The sequence below is a fragment of the Notamacropus eugenii genome, chromosome 2 (genome assembly GCF_028372415.1).
Source record: "Notamacropus eugenii isolate mMacEug1 chromosome 2, mMacEug1.pri_v2, whole genome shotgun sequence".
Lineage (NCBI taxonomy): Eukaryota > Metazoa > Chordata > Mammalia > Diprotodontia > Macropodidae > Notamacropus > Notamacropus eugenii.
Genome location: NC_092873.1, coordinates 244597253 through 244620453, shown reverse-complemented (window position 1 = coordinate 244620453; position 23201 = coordinate 244597253). Strand labels below are relative to the sequence as shown.

The following is a 23201-nucleotide window of genomic DNA, read 5'->3' as shown; positions in this document are numbered from 1 at the left end:
AGTTTAGACTCAAAATCAAATTAAATTCAACACAAACAAGATATGGAGCTCATCAACTGAATTCTGCTGATTAAGTAAGTTTTAGAGTAAAAACTGCTTCAAGGAAAATGGAAATTATTTTTCTTAATCCTGCTGTAGATCTTTCCAGTTTTTGGCAATTGGGTACTTGAGTTTTAGATACAAAACTTGTTTACTTGATTAAGTCTTATTTGGTTTTATCTACATTTAAATTAATAAAACACATTTCAATTATAGGCTATTTTTTTTTAAAGAAAATGCTTTTTATAAACTTTTCCAGAAACATCAATGGTGTTAAAAACTAATGAGAGTATCATTTATTTACTTCAACATCAACAATAGAGTGATTGCAGTTGCTAAGGAAAGTGGTCACTATGTACTCTAATCTATGAAAATGAACAAAGTCTTGTTTAAGGGCAAATTATTTACTTGTTCTTCCACAAATGGCATATTGGGCATGAATCCTACGTTCATTTTGAAATATACTAAGCATTCATCAACAATGGTCTGAGTGTTTCTTCCTATGGAATTGCTATAAAGCAGTTTTATATCTAGTAATAATGTACTAAGCACTCAGCCTGGTCTTCAGGACTAATTTTATAGCATATATTTCAGGTATTTTTAAATAATTTTTTTGAAGTGATGGAAATTGTCAGCACATTGACAATTGAAGTTTTCTGTACTTCTTACATACACGACCAATATCCCTTCTTCCCTTCTGTGCCAGAACATATGCCAAAAAACCTCTTCTTCCATTGGCAAAATTAGTTTTGGCTTGAATATCTACATACTTGTCATTTTTCTTATTTTATTGGCCTACGGGTGAAGACTCATTTTATGTTTCTAAGAATACAATGTCAATTACATTTAGGCAATTCATTAGCATTATGTGTTGGTGTTTTGTTTTCAAGTTTATTCTTTTGATTTATTGATGTTTATAATGTGTTTTTCTATATATGTAGAAAAAACATCTTTTTTCTTGGTTTTAATTTTCAAAAGAAAAAGTCTTATCCTATGAATTACTTTGTGTCTAAGGGCTTTGTGCTAGATCATTGAAATATGTCACTGTGCAAAGAATGAAATGTTATTTTGATGCATTTTCTATATATAAAAATAGGCATTTTTTCTATAAGGGAAATGTTTGAGCACCATTTTGTTTATAAATTAAAGTACCCACACAGCAGTGACTTAGGAATAAAAAATATTCAGAATGCAAAGGAATTCCACTGCTGCAGCCCAGGAAAAGGCTTAAAAATGTACCTCTTGATCTAGTGTTTTGAAAATGCGAGGGCTGTTCTCTCTAGGGATCCTTCATCTTTTCCAGGAGCAAGCCCAAGGGTCATGAAAGAAAGGATTTCTTTTCTTAGAACACTGGAGTCAGCTGTTAGGGAAAAAAACAAGGTGGAAATAGCTAATAAACACAAAAGAATCTTTTTAGTTTAATTATAGTAATGGAACCATTTGATGTGCATTGGTGAAGGATTCCAAAGTTAGAGGGAAAATAAGCCACCTACCTGCTTTGCAGAAAAAGGTGACAGATTAAAATCTATATTTAATTTTCCTTATAAACATATCTTTTTTCTTGTACTAATTCCCTTTTTGTCTTCTGATTGCTTCTTTTCTAGTCTTTTATAGAAAATAGTAAATTCTTTGAACAATATGAAGTGACATACCATATCTTGAAGGAGACTGCTGAAATGTATGTCAAAGCAGATGGCTCAGGTAAAATATCTTGCACTATATCCTACAATAAATAGAAACATGGTTTTTACATGTATTGTCTTTCATCTACCTTCTTATTAATATACTAAGTATGCATTTAGTAGCTGACTCCACACTGGGGTGGCTTTGACCTGCTGAGCTGAGCTCATTGACTCACTTACAATAAAGCTATACAAGATCTGCATAGAATTCTGTGTACATGTAAGTATCTTCTCTGACCAAAGAGTATGTATATCGTACTGTACTCTTCTTTTTTTGATCAGGAAAAGAGTGATAATTTTCAAAATTGTACTTTTTTCCCTTTTGTGTTTACAAAGTTCTCTTAGCTTGCTCTTGTTGCCTTTTGATAATAACAAAATAGTTGGAATGATAAATATTATGATCATTTAAAGATGAGTCCTTATTAGTGAAAAGACATCAATTAATCATGATATAACTCAATATTAACAACATAACCTTCATGATGGGATTGAAATATGCTTTTCTCATTATTTTCTATGTATAACTTTGGGCAAAGCATTTCACCACAACTCTCCTGCTTCCCTATATGGAAAATTGAATCAGGTTATAAGTTAGAGGCATAGTCATCACATGCTAATCATTGAACAAGCGAAATAATATGACCCATCTTAAACTGATCTAATTACAGAGTTTATTGGGCAATTTATAAAAACCACACATGGACATACTAATAGAAAAAGAATACAAGTCATGCATTTTGGTCTATCTCATTGTCCGCTCAAGGAAATGAGAGCACATCCCCAAGCAGCAAATGATTCGCAGAAGGTAGACTCTATCTAGACCATTATCCCTTCCCAGATGGCTGAAACAGTTAAGACCAAATGGTGATGTCTTTACAGAGAGGTGAGCCAAAGGATGTTTTTGCATAGCCAAAGTATATTATAAGTCTTTCCTCAACCCTCCACACTTCTATGGATTCATCAAATTATATTCAAATCAAGTAGTAGGTACATTGAGACTGATACAGTCTGTTTGGTCCTGGTGACTCCAGTCTGTGTGTTCATCAGTCATGACTCACTTTATCTATTAGCCACCCAACATTACAGAGTTAGGAAAAGGGCTGAGATCAAAACACCTTGGACCAGTAGTTAAAGTTCTTTGGAATTTTTAAAATACTTTCTTAATATAATATTATTTGCACTGATTTCATATAACAGACATCTCTTGTGCATCTTTTATTTAAAGGCACAGTGTCAGAGACTGGTGGAAATATAAAAATGAATTAGACATGATACTTGCCTTCAAGTATACAAGTATCAGTAATATAATATGTGATAACTACCACAAGAATGATTCAAACATGGAGTAAAGGAATTCTAAGAAAGGTGGATTGCATGGAAGATAGATGATCAGGAAAGGCATTAAAGGAGAAGTAGTATGTGAGATGATCCCTGAATGGCAGAAATGATATTTCGAGATGAAAGTACAGGGCACTGCAGACTCTTGGATGAACTGATAGGAACAAGAAAGCACACACACTGTATGAGAAAAGATGAATAAATTCGGTGTGTATGTATATATGTGTGTACACACACATGTATTTTACATACACACATGTATATTACATATACACATACATATGTTACACACCAAATATTACTATCTAAAATTATATTAATCAGATGATAGTCCCCTTCCCCAGATGAGAAGGTAAGAAAAACAAAACTCACATCACAAACATATGCAGTCAAAAAACCCCCACAAATTCCTACTTTAACCATCTGTATCAATATCTATCTATATGTATGTTTGCATATAAGTACATATATACCTCTTTCTCTCTTTCTGGGTCCATCTTTCTGACAAAAGAGTATTTCATGAGCCCTCTGTAATTATGGTTGGTCATTGTATTGATCAGAATTTTGGCTTCAGGTTTTTAAGGGTTTTCTCGTTGAAGAGGGATGTGACTTGCTTTTCTTGCTCCTGGTGGGCAGAACATGATTAAAAGTTACACAGATAGGTTTTGACATATAAATAATTTTTTCCTAATAATTGGAACTATCCAAATATGAAAAAAGGTGTTTTGAGAGTAAAGTACTGAATGCCCTGTCACTTAAAATTTTTAGGAGCATTCTGGATAGCTACTTACTGGAGACAGTGTAAATAAGTTTCATTCTTTGAATAGGGATTAAACAAAATGAGTTCTGAGGTTCTTTCACATGCTGAAAGTGTATGATTTTGTGATTATTTATATTGGTTGACAGTATGTGTGTGTTATTGTATGTGTGCATGTGTATATGTACACATATACATACATATATATTCCCAAAATGACCTTTCAATAGTCCTTTATTTTTTTAGGCTTTAGAAAATATTTGTGAGTGTTTTTATTAGGACACAGAACTCAAAAATACATTACCAAATGACAGTCTGCAAAACCTTAAGATCACCAAACCACTCATGTCTGGGAGGAAGCCTTAGTCAGTGTCATGGAATTAGCAATAATAGTAGTGACAATTGCCATTTCTATAGTGTTTCAGGGAGACAAAGCACTTAATATACTTCATCTCATTCTAATGTTTTTAAGATTACCATGGAGTGTGTCATTTCTAGTGGAAGCTAAGTTAAATGGTTTAATGTTTTCTGTGTATATCTAATAAAAGAATATTGTTGACATGGTGTCTCCACTTCATTTTAGAATTCTTGAAAGTTGTATCAGTGGAGTATGAACTCCGGCAAGGTTTTAAATATAGATTTATTATTGATAGACTACATGCTTGTCATCTAAGGACAAATATACTGGAGTCAAGTCCTGATAGGCTTACTACTAGAATGTTTACCATCAAGCATAGAATTTTTTTTACCCCTTCAATTCTGGAATATCATCTACGAGCCTAGAAGGACAGCAATCTTAATTTATAGAGGAAATATCTACATCTTTGAAATCATGGGACTAAGTTTGAAATAATGTAATAAAGTACATATATATGTTACAGCTAAAGGAAAAAATGCCAGCTAATATCAAGATATAGCATAAAAGAATGTTGTATTTTGTTTTCTGAAATAGCCAAAGAAACCATGCAAAATCTTGCAATGTTAGCTCATTGTCCTCTTTCTTATTGATATTAGCTACATCCTTTGGGTTAATTTCAATAAAGCTTGTATTCTGTCTTCAGATGTGACCTAAAAGACTGCCTATTGATTAAAGTCAAACTCTAAAAGAAAAATTAAATGAAAACAGACCAAGTTAAACAACTTATTAGACAATACTGGTTGTTATCTACCTATATGTACACACATATTTATAACAACTCATTATTATTTACTTTACATATATCACAATGCACATCTTTTTCCCCCCAAATAACTATAATAAGATTTCAACAGCTTGGACCCACATTTGTGAAGACCAGTGCAAATTAGTGAAGTCTGAATGACAAAATATTTTAAAGAATATTAAATATCACAAATATTAAATATTGTAAAGAAATGCCATTTTGATACTATAAAGTACACATATTAAAACTAGCGAAATTATTGGCTAATTATTTGTTTCTTATAATAGTCGCTTTGGGGACAGCTAGGTGGTGCAGTGGGTACAGCATCAGTTCAGGAGTCAGGAGGACCTGAGTTCAAATCTCACCTCAGACATTTGACACTCACTAGCTCTGTGACCTTGGGCAAGTCACTTGACCCCAATTACATTATCCTGGGTTGTCTCCAGTCATCCTGATGAATATCTGGTCACTGGATGCAGATGGCTCTGGAGGAGAAGTGAGGCTGGTGACCTGCACAGCCCTCACTCACTCAGTAAAAACAAAGTCAAGTTCAAGTCATGTCATCATTTCTCTGATGATATGGTCTTCGGCAACGAAGGACGAACACACAATAGTTGCTTTTATGAAAAAAGAAGAATTATCAGTGATGACATAAATCATTGTCAATCATTTAAGTCATTAAAAATTGCTTTGAAAAGGACAGGGAGAAAGGAACAAGCACTTATATAGCACCTACTAGGTGCCAGGTACATGCCAAGTACTTTACAAATACAACAACCCTGTAAGGTAGGTGCTATTTTTATACCCATTTTACAGTTAAGAAAACTGAAGGAGACATTTAAATTACTTGCCCGGGGACATATAGCTAATAAATGTCTGAAACTGATTTTGATCTTAGTTCTTCCTGCCTACAATGCTCTATCCAATACCACCTTGCGGCCCCCAAAATTTTCTGTTGTTCTTGTGTAATTTCATTCACATCCTTAATCTGCTTAGAAAATATTTTATTTGAAGCTACTGCTTTAGTGCATCCTTATCTGGATTCTTAAAAATACTCATTTACTAGAATCTGAAATAAAAAGGTTATATATCGCATGTCATAAAAGTTGACTATCATGGTTTATTATGGTATAATACAGATGGTTATTCTGTCCTCCTGGGGTTAAAAGGAGATTCTTCAAATTTTGACATTTTGAAAAAGGACTGCTCTTTTTTTTAACCTTACTCCAAGATCTCATCAGCAATGACATTATTAGCAGCATCTCAGATATTAAATGAGAGCCATGTAAATGTTAGGATTATGATACTTTTGTCAGAAGTGAATTAAACAATGAAATGTCTTGGGTAATAACGTGGCATCATGCTTCTACTGTATACATGACAAAGCCTCAGTTGATTACAATGGAAACCATATTGGTTATAATACATGGTAACCAATATTGAAGTGTTTACTGCTCATTTAAGTGCTTATTATCTTTTCTAAAGTCTTACGCAGAGACCTCCTTGTGGTATCATGTGGATCCTTGCTTCTTGAACTCTAGGCCAGCAGAATGCAAGCTTAAACAGATCTTATAAAACTAGAAAGGAAAGCTTTAAATGTGGGTCCAGGGGAAGATTATACATGTGTTACATTTGGACCAACTTTGCTAAATCCAGAGGCTTATCCTTGGAAAGTTGATTTCAGAGAGGTGAATTTTTCAGCTACATCAATTGATGAAAACCACATACTGAGGTATGTAGAGGCTATAATCAGTGCACATGCACAAGGGAAATAACCATTCTAGTGAAATCCCAGCTCCTTGAAGAACTAAAGCCATTTTCCTCTGAATGGATGCCCAATGCCTTTGTACCAAATAAGTCATAATACTTGTGATCTCTCCTTATACAACTAGTCTGTGCTACTATTTTCCCTAGAAATTTCGTGAGTAAGTCGCATCATTTGAGATTGTGCCTCAATAATCTTCACAGTCATTCTTAGAAATCACTGCGAGGTAAATCTGATAGAATTGTGCTTCATGATGAATAGTAACTATCTATTGAACTATTAATTTCTATGTTTTAGGAGGCTTTTATCATATCAGTGTTAAACACTAAGTCCTGTTAAATTACCAAGGTCTGCTAATGTGTAGAATTACTATAATTAGAGAATGATAGATTTGGAACTGGAGGGAACTCACCAGTTACTCCAATCCCCTCATTTTTCAGATGAGGACACTGAGGCCAAGAGGGGTTAAATGAATTTCCCACTGTCTCATAAAATGATTTTTACAGAGGTAGAATTTGAACCTGGGTCCTTGGATCCCAAAGCCATTACTTTTTTTACCACTACCATGTTGCCTCTCTTTAGAACTGATGTTTAAAGCAAAAATCACTTTCTGGAATCCTTTATTATTTATGGTCTGTGAATTCTGATGAAATAGACTTCTGATCTTTGCCAGGTACAGCCGCTTCCAGAAGATCAGTGCCTAAATATTCCATCTTGCTTCATCTGTTTCAGTGGAAGAGGCAGAGAATGTGATGAAATTCATGAATGAAACAACTGCTCAATGGAGGAACTTGTCTGTGGAAGTGAGAAGTGTCAGAAGCATGCTGGAAGAAGTCATTTCTAACTGGGACAGGTACAGCAATACTGTAGCCAGTCTGCAGGCCTGGCTGGAGGATGCTGAAAAAATGTTAAATCAATCAGAGCATGCCAAAAAGGTAAGCTGACTTCATGGAAGTAAATATGAATTTGGCAAAGAAGAATAGTATCGGGTAATCATTTATAGTATACCCTGCTTTGAAGTTTACAAAGCACTTTCCTCACAACCCTCTGAAGTAGATTTTAGAGATAGGGACAAGGTGCATCATTTAATGGTAAAGGAAATTCCCAGGGGAGGAACTTCTCTCTTATCAAGGCATTTAGGCATCTCTCATGCAATTGAGAGTCTTATTAGAGAGTAACCTTTAGATCCCTGAGAGGTTTTCACAGAACCAGCTTGTATCAGCAATTGACTTCAGGAAGTCAGAATTTTATTAGGTACCTACTATGTGCCGGGCACTGTGCAAGGAGTTACCAATCCATTGGGAAAAAAACATGTAAACAACTACATACAAACAAGATATATCCCAAGTAAATTGGAAATAATCAACAGAGGATAGGCACTAGGATTCAGGGGAGATTGGAAAGATTTCCTACAGAAGTTGGGATTTGGAGGAAGCCAGGGAACCCAGGACGTTGAGATGAAGAGGGAGGGCATTTGTGACATGGGGGAAAGTTAGTGAAAATGCTCAGGTGGTAGATTGAAGGTCTTGTTTGAAGAAGAGAAAGGAGGCCAGTGTCACTGGATTGATGGGGACTAAGGTATAATAAGAAGATCAAAAAGTAAGGGGAATAAGATCATGAGGGACTTTGAACCCAAAAGAAGATTTTATATTTGATTCTGAAGTGATAGAGTATATCAGACTTCTTTTTACGAGAGTAAACATTTACTCAGTTATATTATACATGTACTAGTACTACCTAATTGGCATATATACATACATATATATATATATTCAATGTCTGGTACCTTATCCTGTCAGGTGACCCTCAGATCCTCAGAATGTACATATATATATATATATATATATATATATATATATATATATATATATGTATATGTATATGTATATGTATATGTATATGTATGTATGTATATACACATGTATATACACATATAGGACCAGTACCTTTGGTGTGCTGGCTGCTGAGCTCTTTCCGGGGCTCTTTCCACCTTTGGTGTCCACCTGTTCCACCTAACTCTCACCTGTGGCTTCAAGAAGCTGCAGTATGTGCAGTGGCTACACCTGGTAAACCATTTCAACAGACAGGCCAAACCAGGTTGAGTGTAACCAGGGGTCTCAAACCCATTGACAAGTTAGTGGGGTGTCTACCCCAAACTTGTGAAGACTTACTCTGGTGGAATGGGTGTATGAGAACACATTGTTTCAATGGCCATGAAGGCAGATGAAACAAGCGATATGGAGTATTTAGAGCTTAGTTAGACATCAAAGATGTCAAAGTCATCCACAGAATTCTGAGCCATTGCCAGCCATCTTGACTCTGTCCTGCCACTGGAGGAAAAACTGAGGCTGATGACTTCATGCAAAAAAAAAATGTACATTGGGAGACTCCGAAGAAAAGTTTGGGAGAAAAGACTGACTACCAAACTGAAGGTCTGCAGAACCATTGTGCTGATCTCATTGTTATATGCTTATGAAACATGGACAGTCTACCAGCACCATGCCAAGAAACTGAATTGCTTCCATTTGAACTGTCTTAGGAAGATTCTGAGGATCACCTGGCAGGATAAGGTACCAGACATTGAAGTCCTTGCTCAAGCTGAACAGCCAAGTATTCAAACTATGCTTTAGAGAGCACAACTCTGAGGGGCTGGCCATGTTGTTTCAAAGCAAAATGCTTGCCAAAATGACTATTTTATGGAGAACTCACGTGATGGTCAGAAGAAGCGATATAAGGACACTCTCAAGGTCTCTCTTAAAAACTTTGAATTTGACTGTGCAACATGGGAGACACTGGCACAGGACTGCTCAGCATGGCATGCCCACATCAGAAAGGGCACTGTGCTCTATGAACAAAGCATAAGTGAGACTGCACAAGTAAATGTAGGATGTGCAAATTTGGGATATCCATCCCAAATATTCACACAGACTATCTGTGCCCAACCTATGGTAGAGCATTCTGAGCTTGTATTGATCTGATCAACCATAGTCAGACACACTGAAATTTCACTTTATCGTGATGGTGTCATTTTGGTCCTTTTCGAAGATGAAGGAAAACAACCAGCCAACCAGAGACCTTTCTAGATTCGAGTTCTATGTCTCATAATACATGTGACCTTGGTCAAATCACTTAACAGTCCCTGGTTTTTAGTTTTTACCCATGAGGAAATGGGCCCAGAAAGCTGAAATAGCTAAAAAGCTCAGGGTCAGACCCAGTAGATAGCAAAGGGCAGATCTGAACACTTTGGATTCCAAATCCAGTGCTCCTTCAACCTGTAGTATTCTGCTTTAATTTAATTTAATTACTTTAGGCTCATGATGGGAAAATGAATCAAAGCAATAATCCCCCTATCAGCTTACTTATTATTTATATCCCATCCTTCATTTTTGCATTTCAAAGAGCATTTACAGTTAATTCTGCTAAAAATGAACTGTACTCATGGAGTGATTGTGTCTTCTAAGTCCTGAAATACTTTACCATTACCTTTTTTTCTGGAAGTAAAATTTGGTAAACACACACACACACACACACGCACACTCCAGCAAGAAATGGGAATTAAAAACTTGAATTGTAGCAATTCACTTAACTTTTGGACCTCAGCATCCTTGATCATAAAATGAGGTCCTTGGACTAAACGATTCTATGTCCTGTCTACCTTCAAGTGGCAGTTAAACTTTTACTCTCTTGGTTGAAGACCCTTCAGGTGCCACCATATCCGTGAATCCCTAATCTTCTATCTAACCTTTACCTACATATTCACCCATCTTATATTTAAAGTTATTTCTCTTAAACATTCCTGGAAAGCTCTCCCTTCTCCATTTTGACTCTTCACCTTCCTGGCTTACTTTAAATCCTAAAATCTCATCTTTTACTGGAAGCCTTTCCCAACTCTTCTTAATTATAGTGTTTTCCCTCTATTATTTCCCATTTATGTGATATATAGCTTGCTTTGTATGCATCTATTTACATATTGTCTTTCCTGTTAGATTATAAACTCCTTGTGAGAAGGGGCTTTCTTTTGCCTCTCTTCCTATCCCCAGCTCTTAGCACAGTGCCTTAGTCACTTGACAAATGTTAGTGGATTGATTCTTCCTTCTGTACTGCAGTATCTCTCTTTTGTACTTACAATACTTTCACTGGGATTGGGGTTACTTGGGTGAACATCTTTTTCTCCCTCATTCAAATTTTGAACTTCTTGAGAGGTGCCTGAATCACATCTATTTTTGAACGTTCAGTACCAGCTCTATGCCCTGTACATAGTAGGCTTTTATATGTTTGTTGAGTTTGAATGACTATTTTGGTTTGCCATAGCAGATGAGTTGGCATGCAAAATATCACTCTAAATTTGTTCTCTAAGCTTATGTATGATAAAAGCAGAGCAAATTTACACATCCTCTGAAGTGAATCAGCTTTCATATACATGGCATGTTTTTAACCCAGCTAAGGATGATAGAGTTTTCATTGCTATTCCAATTTGGGCTGTTCTGATAAGGTGGCAGTATGCCAGTCAATGTCATATGTGTTAATGCTTTTGTGAAGTGAATCCACCAGAAGCAGAAATGTTCTCTTCTATTTATGTAAGGGAACATCCTACACATAGGTTATTATTAAAATAGATTTTAAATGACTTAAACTCTAGTGAGTTATATTTGGCATCTTTTTTCCCTTTGGGAGATTTTTAGTTCACAAAAAGGAAGGATGGGGGTAAACACAAGTAAATTGAGAGGGGAATTATTGCTTTTATGGTAAGCATGTTATTCTGGTCTCTCAAAGACAGAGGAACAATCTTAAGATGTACCTTAAGCATGCTTGACTCAGCACTTTTTAATTGTCATTTGATTGTAGTTGTGATAGAAACTAATCCACTTAAATAATATTCAGTTTAAAATTTTAAAATGACAGGTGGATCAAAAGATTTCTTGAAACAGTTTTTAAAGAGCTGGTACAGGGAATAACACATAGATGAGGAAGGCCTGAGTTAAAATCTGCCCCTAAAACACTTAGTAGCTTGTGTGACCCTGGTCAAGTAGCCTAACCTCTTTCTGCCTCAGTTTCCTCAACTATAAAATGAGGATTTTAATAGTACCTCCCTCACAGGGTTGTTGAGGTAATAAAATGAGATAATATTTGTAAAGTACTTTGCAAAGTTTTGTGTTATATAAATGCTAATGGAGCTATAACCTAGTAGACAGAGCTCATTTTGGAGTGATTGATATTTCTCTGACATATACTGGCTCTGTGATTCTGAATAAGTCAATTATCCCATCAGTGCTCTACTGTTTTAATAGAAAGAGTTTCCTCAGATGAGAATTCCCTATGGCAGTGAAATTACAAGTCTTGTCCTTATCCCACCACCCTGTCATAGAAAGCAATCTTGATAGTCGATGGAGCTTAATATGTTCCTTGGACTGTGCGAAACCTTGGACATATCAAGCAACAAAGGCAAAAACATAATCCCTGCCTTCAAGAAACTCACATTCTATTGCAAATAATGATGCATATATAGGATATAAACAGTGTGAAGCAGAGTTAATTTCACAAGGAGGGCACTAGTGAGGGAAAATGAGGATAGAAGGAACCAGGAAAGACCTCTTGCAAAAGGGAGGATTTGAGTTGAGTTTTGAAGGAAGCCAGAGAAAGCAAGCAGCAGAGGGAGAACATGGTTACAAATGTTTCCCCAAATTCAATAGTCTTATAAAATATCACCTGTATTAGGTGATATTTATAATATTATATACACAATAAAATAATATATAATAATAGATATATATCACTATATATATAATATCACACATATATATATATATATATCATTACCATCATCAGCTAATATTTTTGAATACCTACAGGTTTTTCTTTTATATTTTATAATACTGTGAATTTTTCATCAGGATTTTTTCCGAAATTTACCTCATTGGATCCAACAACACACAACCATGAATGATGCTGGCAATTTTCTTATTGAAACATGTGATGAGACTGTTTCCCGAGACCTTAAACAGCAATTACTTTTGTTAAATGGACGATGGAGGGAATTGTTTATGGAAGTGAAACAAGTAAGTCTTTTTCAACTATTTAAAATTCTTAGTATGTTTATCATATTGTGTTATGGTTTAAGAAATGTTTTGTCATTTTTCTAAAGAGCCTATCAATTGCTAAAGTATTTGCTTAAATTGTCATAGATTTCTTTTCTAATCTAGTCCTTTTTGAATTATTTATTATGATGTGGAAATAACTTTAAAAGGCTTCCATAAGACTATTCCAATGGAGCATTCAGTATGGAAGATCCTCACAAGCTGGAAAGGCTTTGAGTACTGACCCCAAAACAGAGGATCTTCTAATGACCAACCTATCTAAATTCAGTATTCATCACCAGAAGTTTGACCACCATTAATAATAAAATATTTTGGCCACAACAAGTCATCAAACTGTCTGTTAAGTTATATAGAGGTTGCAGTCTGAGTAAGTGAGGGGGATACCCAGAGTCATTAGGGACCTGCTTCATATGGAGAGGATGAGGGAATATCTGTACAGTGGAGCATCTCACGCTTAGCAAAAACTGACAGGCCTGACTGGAAAAAGAGTAAGCCTGGTGGACAATGACATCAGTACCAAGATCCAAGCTTGCACATAGAATACTAGACAGATGTCAAAGCCAGAAGTTGAGAAAGGCAACTCATGTAGAAGACTAATCATGGAATTGAGAAAATGAGTCTGAAACCAAAAGACCCAGAACTCGAAGAAAGCCGTGTTTTAAAATCAGAAACAAGCTTTAGTAGAGGGATGGCACTAACATTTCTCATGTGAACAGTCCATGGAAGCATAAAAGCCATGCCCCATCTTATCTGAGCTATTGCTTTGCAGCTGTGGGATGAGATAACATGAATGAAACCACATATTTTGAAATAACGAAGAAATCTTAATTTGTATTTGGTTACCATTTTTTTCCTCTCAATTGCTTTGTTTCAAGGACACTAGAAATATAGTTGTGCTTCGTTTAAATTTTAGAAAGGGATTAATGTATTTTCCTCATCCTAAATACTCCTTATCTTCATAATTGCTTTGATTCATCTCTCTGGTAAGCTCTTAGTTTTATGTGTTTACTTTTCTTCCTCACCTATGGATAGTAGTAAATTATTGCCTGTCCCCAAACTTAGACTTCATTAGGACAAATATCAGAATTTGAACCTTTAATTTTTTTAACATAGAACTTATAAGAAATTAATGATTTCTTGGATCTCTGTACAACAATGCTTTTATAATATTGTATTTTTCCTTTTTTTTTCACAGTATGCTCGAGCAGATGAGCTTGACCGAATGAAAAAAGAATATCTAGATTGTGTTGCCACTTTGTCAGTCTTTACTGCTGATGCCAATGGAAAACTTTCCGAGCCTTGTCATGTTTCTTTTCTTAATGTCAAGATGTTATTTCAAGATTTAGAGGTAAAATACTTTTTTGTGACATGAAATTTCAGACTCAGTCTAGTTTTATACCAATCTCCAGTTCTTCCTTCCTTCTGCCCATGTTTATCATAAAATATCTCTTTAGCCTACCTTCTAGATTTCTGCTTTCCATAACTGTTTTGACAATTATCAACCCTGGGGAAACTCCACTTGCCTGTAATGTATTCTTTCATTCCTCATCTCCTAAATGTTTCTGGATAGAAAGGTAATGAAACTGTTCCAAAATGGTCCAATAATCCATCCTTACCTCTCCAAGAAAAGGATTCCATCCAGAGGTCACTAAATGACCTTTGAAATACCAACATTAATGATCTTTCTTCCATACTCATCTTTTTAAATGTAGATTCAGCATTTGACACTGTAGAGCATCACCTCCTGCTTACCTTTATTCCTTTCTAGGGCTTTCATGATCCTGTACTTCCCTGAATCTGTCTGTCTCTGTCTGTCTGTCTTCATCTAGCTACGCTTTCCCCTTGCTATAGGGTTCTTTCCTCAGACTTCTTTCAACGTATTCTCTCTTGGTGATCCCATCCATCCTTACAAATTCACTTATCACCTCCATGCAGTTGATTCCCAAATCTGTATCTCTAAGCAGATGTTCTTAATGTCTTGTTGAATCAGTTATCCCTTTGACAGTTTGGTGAAATCTATGAACCCATTCTCAGAAAAATGTTTTCAAATGTATAAAATAAAATACATAGAATGATAAAGAAAACAGATTATATTAAAATCTAGTCATTATCATGATGACATCATTTCCCTTGAGTGCCCAACACTGCTAGATTCAATTAAATAAACTCCTTCTTAAGCACCTGCTACGTGAGGAGTGCTGGAGAAGATACATAATTTAGATAAGAGTTTTGGCCCTCACTCTTTATTTGAAGATGTTACACCAATTTAGCCATAAGACAGGCTAAAGTAATCCAAGTAGTACAAAACCAAGGGTTTAGTTATATAACCCTCGGTATGTCATTTAACCTTGGTGGCTTCAGTTTCCTCATCTATAAAATGAGATGGAAAAGGAAAAGGCAAACCAGTCCAATATCTTTGCTAAGAAAACCCCAAATATGGTCACAAAGAGTCAGACAAAACTAAACAAAAATCACTACCAATACCAACAACATATAAGGAGGGCTTTGTGGAAATGTTATTAATGTTGAAGTTTAAAGCAGAAGTTCAGTAGGAAAAGAGGGAGAGAAAAGACATTTTAGGTTTAGGGAACAATGTGAAGACATACATAGAGGAGAAAAAGAGTGTGTGTTGGTCTAGAGGACAATGAATAGTTCATTGGTTGGAATGTAGAGTATGTGATACGAAGTAGTATTAAGTAAGGCTAGAAAGGTAAGATGATATTAAACTGTCAAGTACCCTGAATGCCATGTAAAAGACTTTGGACTATAATTGATTGCCAAATAAAGAGGCACTGAACATTTTGAGTAGAGAAATGTCATGATTGGATTTATGGATTTAAGTGAGGATTAGTTTGACAGAAGCTTGAACGATAAATTGGACAGGGGAAAGAGTACAAATGGTAAAAGCTTTAAGAGTCTATTGAAATAGTCTAGACAGATGGTAATGAATGTTGATTCTAGATTGGTCTCTGTGGGCATAGAGAGGAAAGGATAAGTTCAAGATATTTTGTGGACTGAATCAACAGGACTTAATGATTTATTGCATATAGAAGACAGATAGTACCAAGAATCAAGGTTAGTTCAATGTTTTGCATATAGTAAATATACAGTGGGGTTTTAAAAATTTATTCTGTGTTTATGATTTTATGTGTGTGTATGTGTATGTATGTATATATGTGCATACATACATATATGTATATATACATATATACCCACACGTTTAACAGCATATTGGTTTTTAAAATAATATGGCAAGTGATATAAAAAAGATTTCTTTATAGGTACTTAATCCTTATGGGTTGATTATTTTTCAAAGGGGAAAAAAAAAATACTAGATTAAGTGAGACCTTTTAAATATGACCAGAGGCACAATGCCTTGACCTTTTGCATAACTCCAGAAAGAGCCTAGTGGCAGCTATTGATCAATTTGGTCATTTTCCCCAGTGATACTAGTAAGAGATGGAAAATATAAATACCTTCAAATCTAAAGCAACCACAAACTCCCTATACTAAACTATCCTAAGTAAAAAATCTGATTTGAAGGAGTGGTAGACTGAAAGACTTAGAAGATGACTGTAATAGCATTGCTACTGTTGGGAGAATAGACCACTCAAGAGGTAAAGGAGGTGGGTGTTTGAAGACCTAAGACTATTTTCTGCACTTGGTACTGCTAGATTTAATGGTGTACATTTTTAAAGAAATTCAAATGCTGGCTTCTACATATAATCTAAATAAAAATGGAATAAGTATTTTTTAAAAATTTGGCATTTTTTTTTTGCAAAGATGCTGCAGTGGTTTGCCATTCCCTTCTCCAGCTCATTTTATAGAAGAAAAAAACTGAGACAAACAGGGTTAAGTGACTTGCTCAGAGTCACACAGCCAGTAAGTGTCTGAGGCCAGATTTCAACTCAAGAAGATGAGTCTTCCTGATTCCAGTCCCCCTATTCTCTCTCCATTGGGCCACCTAGCTGCTTTGCACAAAATAATTACTTAATAAATATTTGTTGAATTCAAATGAATAGAAATGGTTATTAAATATGAACCCCTCAATAAGCAATCAAAAATATTTATTAAATTCCTACTACATGCCAGGCACTGTGTCAAGTCTTAGTATTACAAAGAATGAGCCAAAAAATAGTAATGGCAGAGACAAGGAATTTCACATTTTAAATGGTTCACTTGAAGAAAAAGCAGAATTTTTATATATTGCCTCTACATGAATGGAGCAAATGACAGTCTTTAAAACAGGGAGGAAGGTTGTCTTCTAAAGCGCTCATTTTAAAGATTGTTATTGGCATTTACAAAAATAGCTGATCCACATATATATTTTAGAAATATAAATCCTACTGCAACTAATCTGAATATTTTGATGGTATGAATAATAATTCATACCATTTAAATCATATCATTCATACTTCTCTTAAGATACAATATCTTTGTTTGGCATGATTGACATGATTTCTTGATTGACATGAATCTCAGCAATGAATGATTGTTCATTGAGAACCTACAAAAATTTCTTAAATTCAGAAATCTTGATTAAATAAATTTCTTTAGTTCTGTGTTATGCTTAGGAGAAGCTGAAGTATTTCTTCAATTCCTTATATTAATATAAACAGTTATTTCCTACTAATAATTCCTAGTAATGATTCCTGACAGGATATTAAGCAGAAGATGCCTGGGATGGAAGCTCAGTACAAAATTATCACAAGGACAGCACAGCTTATTACAAAGGAAAGTCCCCAAGAGGAAGCCCGCGAAATTCTTGCAACCATGTCTGGACTCAAAGATCAACTAAACAAGGTTATCCATGATTTTTTTTTTTTGATGATATTCACAGTGAACAAAATAAGTCAACCACAATTGCTTTCCATCTGTTTTATGACACTGATACCCAGTGCCAGTGTATTCAACATTAAATAAGGATCAAGTTTTTTTCTTTGTTTCTCTGTCTCTCTCCGTCTCTGTCTCTTTGTCGCTCTCTCTCTCTCTGTCTCTCTCTCTCTCTGTCCCCCCACATACACACACACACACACACATACACACATATATGTGCATATATGTATATATATATACTTTATATATATATTACATGCATATATTTATGTATTACATTCTTGTGGCACTTTGAAGTATAAAAAGCATTTTTCCTATAATATCCTTGTGAGGTTTATAGAACAAATGTTATTTGTGTAAATACACACACATATCCATTTCTTTGTAGCAATTACATAGCTAAGAACTCTCAAAAATGAAAGCACAATTATAAGGCACATTTATATAGTTTTAAAATATACAACATTCTTTACACATGATATATTATCCTTACAAAAACCCTGTGAAGCAGGTGTTGCTCTTATCTGCATTCTACAGAAGAAGTAACAGAAGTTACTTACAGAAGTAAGTTTCAACCAGGGTCACACAACTATTCAGTGCTAAGCAGGACCTGAGCCCAGGTCATCTTATATTTAATTCCACGTCTCTCTTTACTACCACAGTACACCTCACAAATATAACTCCTCAGAGCTGGGGCTCTTCCATGTTTCTCTTTGGATCCCCAAGGCCTAACACAGGACATTGCCTTTGCTGTTGAGTTGTTTCAGTCATGTCTGACTTTTCATTATCCGATCTGGAGTTTTTTGGCACAGACACTGGAACATTTCGCTATTTTCTTCTCCAGCTCATTTTACAGATGAGGAAACTGAGGCAAATAGAGTTAAGTGACTTGCCCAAGCTAGTATGTGTCTAAGGCCAGATTTGAATTCAAGAAGATGAATCTTGCTCAGTCAAGGTCCTGCACTCTATCCACTGCACCACCTAGCTGAAAACATTACCTTTAGTAGGTATCTTATAAATTCAATTCAATTCAGTTAAATAACCTTTATCACATTACCCTTAGTAGGTATCTATTAAAAGTTAGTGAATTGACTTATTGAAGTAACAAGCAATTATTAACTTTCTAAAATTTTGTATTAGAAAGACTCTTGGAAGAACAGAGGGCAGAGAATGAATATAAGTATGAACTGTAGGTCCCCCGTCCCTGGAATGTAGAGGATGCCCAAGTTTAGTCTATTTCTGGATGAGACTAAAGTGCCAACTACCCCTTAGAATGCTTTATAAGGCATATTGGTCATCTTTAATGTAGCTGGTTCTCATTTTGTTCTTTTTGTGTCATTGAACTCAATCTTTGTCTTAGACATAATATGTTATGTCTTTTCTATGATAAAACAAAACGGCACAAATGCTTTCCTTCCTTCCCCATTATATTTTGGGAAAAAAGCTTTAAAATCAGAATAGTTTTCCTGCATTGCAGGAAGGGTATCTTAGATTTTAATGATATTGACAGTTAGTAATAATAATAATAATAATAAGAGCTAGCATTCATGTTGGACTTCAAGGTTCGCGAAGTGCTTTCCATATGTTATCTCATTTGGTCTTTACAAGGGCTTTGTGAGGCACTTCTATTATTATCCCCATTCTATAGATGAGGAAACTAGTTATAGAGAGAGTCATATGGTATTAAAACAGATACTTCGAAAATAGAAAAGTAGAAAGCCCCCCGGATTTGGAAACAAAAGAGCTGGAGGCAAACTCTAGCTTTACTATATCCTAATTTTGTAATACTGAGTAATTTATTTAATCTGCTCTCTTCTGTAAAATGAGGATAATGATACCTGATTTGAGGTTCATAAGAGATAAGGTATGTGACTAGTTTTGCAAACTTTACAATGTTTTGTAAACATTAACTGTGATTGCTATTTTGTTATTACCACTACCACTACCACTGCTACTACTTTTATATACCCTTAAGGAACGTTTTCCATTTCTTTGGGGATATCTATTCTTAATAGTTCACACTGTGCTACAGTAGACATCTGATTCATATTTTAGTTCATATTGACCTTGAAACTTAACACACGATGAAAAAGAAAACTACTTGTAAACGATTGCAACCAAAAAGCTGCCACTTCTGAGTACTGAGTTTAAAAAACAATCTCGCATTTATACCTGTGTACTCTGTAGCAAATATACTATATACTTCTACCAAAAAAAAAATACAATCCCAAACTGAAGCACTTTTGCTTTCCTTTTACTTTGGATCTGAAAATAATTAGTGATTTGCTAACTGATAACCAGAAAGGTTCATTGATGCTGGAGATTTATAGCTCACTCTGTGGTCTAATTCACATTTATCAGCATATAACTAACCATTCATTTTAATTTCTTCCCCTGGATTTAACAGTATAATCCTTGTATTTTAATTCAGAGAACTATACAGATCTATTGAGCATCACATGAAGGTAAGACGTTATGGATTTGTAAGTGCCAACTTGGAAAATCAATTTAAGATAGTTAGTAAAGAAAATGTTATCTCAAAGTGACCATGCAGTTTCCTCTGCTCTGGCACTTTACCATTGAATGCAGTTGTTGTCTTTGTGTTTTTGAAGGTCAAAGAATGTTACCCGGCATTACTTTATGAGACTCAACAGCTACTAATTCCACTGGAAGAATTAGAAAAGCAAATCACATTCTTTTATGAAGCACTTGAGAGAATCAGCGAAACTATGTCACTCCTTGAACGAGAAGCACAATCTACCACCCTTTTTAAACAAAAACATCAGGTAAGGAAAGCTGCCTTTTACTTCTTTAGAGAAGTTTATTTGTTTAAAGAATAACTCATAGGATTTCTAAGGAGCCCAAACCTCAACATTCTAAAGTAAAATTAACAACTATTCTGTCAGGGGATAGTTTAAATACTCCCAAATTGTGTTTTTCTTCCTTAACAAATATAGACCTTTTGAACCATTGGCAGGAGAGTGAGTCTCTTCCCTACTAGCAAGGGTGCATTTTCACTGAACCATTCATATGTATTCTCTCCTCATCCTCATTTATCTGAAGTGGGTCCATGGAGAAGATAGTCTTTTCATCCTGGAATCCAAAGAACAAACTCAGGGTTGTGACCTTATTAGTGCCTTGTGTAAAGCAATTAAGTTCATAGGACCATAGATTCAGAACTGTATGGTACCTTCGAGACCACTGAATCTAGCTCTTTCATTTGACAGTTGAGAAAACTGAGGCACAGACTATGAAAAGTGGCTTTCTTAGAGCCAAACTGTTTGTAAGTATCTGAGGCAGGATTTGAACCAAGGTCTTCCTGATTCCAAATCAGATACCCTATTCACTCTTCCTCTACATTAGCCAGGAAGGACAACATTTTTGTAATGCATACTCATCCTAGTCTGAGTATAATAAGTAGAGTGCAGTTGGAACACCACTCCAGAAAAAGGCCTTACTTTTTTGCAGTTAATTTTTGCATAGTAAAGATTTTGAAAAAGAATGGGTAGAGACATGTGTACCATTTTGTTATACAGTGTGTTTGTGGGTAGTTAGAGCACAATTCTGACTAATTTTTAATAATCATAAGTGGAACATAATTAAGAAGACAATATTGCTTATGAAGGGCTTTAAAAGCCCCCAAGAAGATTTTTATTTGATTGCGGAGGTAACAAGAAGCCACTGGAGTTTATTGAATGGAGAAAGGACAGATAGGTCAGACCTGTACTTTAGGAAGATGACTTTGATAGCTAAGTGGAGGATGGAGTAGATTGGAGAGAGATCCAGGAATGGAGGACCAACTAGGAGGTTATTACAATAGTGGAGGTGTGAGATATTCCAGTAGTGTCAGAGAAGAAGAGGGGTTTATGTATGAGAGATGTTGTCAAGGTAAAATCAATAGGCCTTGGCAACAGAATGGATGTAGGGAATGAGAGTAAGAAGTTGAGCATGAGACAGGTTGTGAGCCTGGGTGAGTGGGAGGATGGTGGTGCCCTCAACCATAATAGGGAGGCGAGGAAGAATAAAGAGTTTGGAGAAAAGATAATGGGCTCAATTTTGAACATGTTGAGAATATAATGTCTACAAGACATCCAGGTTGAGAAGTTCAGTAGGCAGCTAGAGTTGCAAGAGCAGAAGTTAGAAGAAAGGTTTTGTTCAACCATATCAGTTGTATCTGCCTTTTTGTGGTCCCATTTTGGGGTTTTCTTGGCAAAGATACTAGAATGTTTTGCCATTTCCTTCTCCAGATCATTTTACAGATGAGGAAACTGAGGAAAACAGCATTAAGTGACTTGCCCAGGGTCACACAGCTAGTAAATGTCTGAGGCCAAATTTGAACTCAGGAAGAGGGGTCTTCCTAAGTCTAGGCCCAGTACTCTATCCACTGAACCACCTAGTTGCCCAGTAGAAAGGTTGGGGCTGGATAGATAGGTATGAAAATCCACTGCATAGTTATAGAGTTGATATATCAGTTCACATTTCTTGAACAGATACTGTTCATGGAAGTTGTGAGTTAGGCTCTGAATTAAAAAATACAAATTGTTATGGTGTCAGTCATCATAAAATATTTAAGGATGTACTTAAGATGACAAGTAGTATTTTTTATTGTCAAATTATAGATAGATAGACTGCTCTTTCCTAAGCATGTTACCCTTACACTGATCATAGTTAATTACTTTATTTAATTGGTATTTATTGAAAGAAACCATCTGTCAATGGACAGAAAAAAAGTATTTCTAGGGCTTAGTAATACTTAATTTAAGTTGGGGATCTTAACTTTTTGTGTGTCATGGAGCCCTTTAAGCAATCTGATAAAACCTTCAGATACCTTCTTAGAATAATGTTTTTAAAAGTACAAAATACGTAAGATTATAAAAGAAAATCAATTGTATTCAAATAGAGTTATCTAAATATTAAAAAAAAAAAGAGTATATGGGTCTAGGTTAAAAATCCCTGATTTAAATTAATTCCTTGGCAGAAAAGTCTACTTATGTGTCTAAATTCCACTCAAATGCATCCTTTTCATTAATAACATTTCTTTCATATATTAGTAAAATAGTTATGAAATCTTTGTTATGTATGCCACAACCCAATTGACATATAATAGTATATTTTTAAAAATTCATATCTCATTTTCCAAATCTTCAGAGGGATAAAATAAGTATTTTTTTTAGTTTGTAAAGGCAAAACTCAATAACAGAGGAATTGTAACAGTCAGATTTGTATACATTTAACAAAAAAATCAAACATCCATTTACGAAAAAGGTTTGCAAAGCATATCAAGTTTTTGCTAACTTGATCCTCACAAACATCCTGTGTAGTAGGGTTCTCACCATTTTACAGACAAAGAAACTGAACCTGAGACAGGTGAAGTGACTAGCCTAGAATCAATAACTAGTCAGACACACCATCAGAACTACCTTGCCTTTCCCCATTAGGGGATTGATTGTGTTACAGAGCCACTAGAGAGGACTTTAAGGAACTGCAGACTCCTGCTGCTTCTCTCCTTTTGAAACCCAGAGAGAT

General features: G+C 35.2%; 1 protein-coding gene across 1 annotated transcript in view; it reads left to right on the top strand.

Moving 5' to 3' along the window:
- SYNE1 (spectrin repeat containing nuclear envelope protein 1) overlaps positions 1–23201 on the top strand; it is a 537113-nt gene that overhangs the window by 181348 nt on the left and 332564 nt on the right. The window contains exons 15-20 of the mRNA XM_072643728.1: positions 1644–1740; positions 7477–7679; positions 12636–12800; positions 14035–14187; positions 17499–17642; positions 20288–20461. Coding sequence (XP_072499829.1) covers positions 1644–1740; positions 7477–7679; positions 12636–12800; positions 14035–14187; positions 17499–17642; positions 20288–20461 — 936 coding nt within the window. The remainder of the gene's footprint in view (positions 1–1643; positions 1741–7476; positions 7680–12635; positions 12801–14034; positions 14188–17498; positions 17643–20287; positions 20462–23201) is intronic.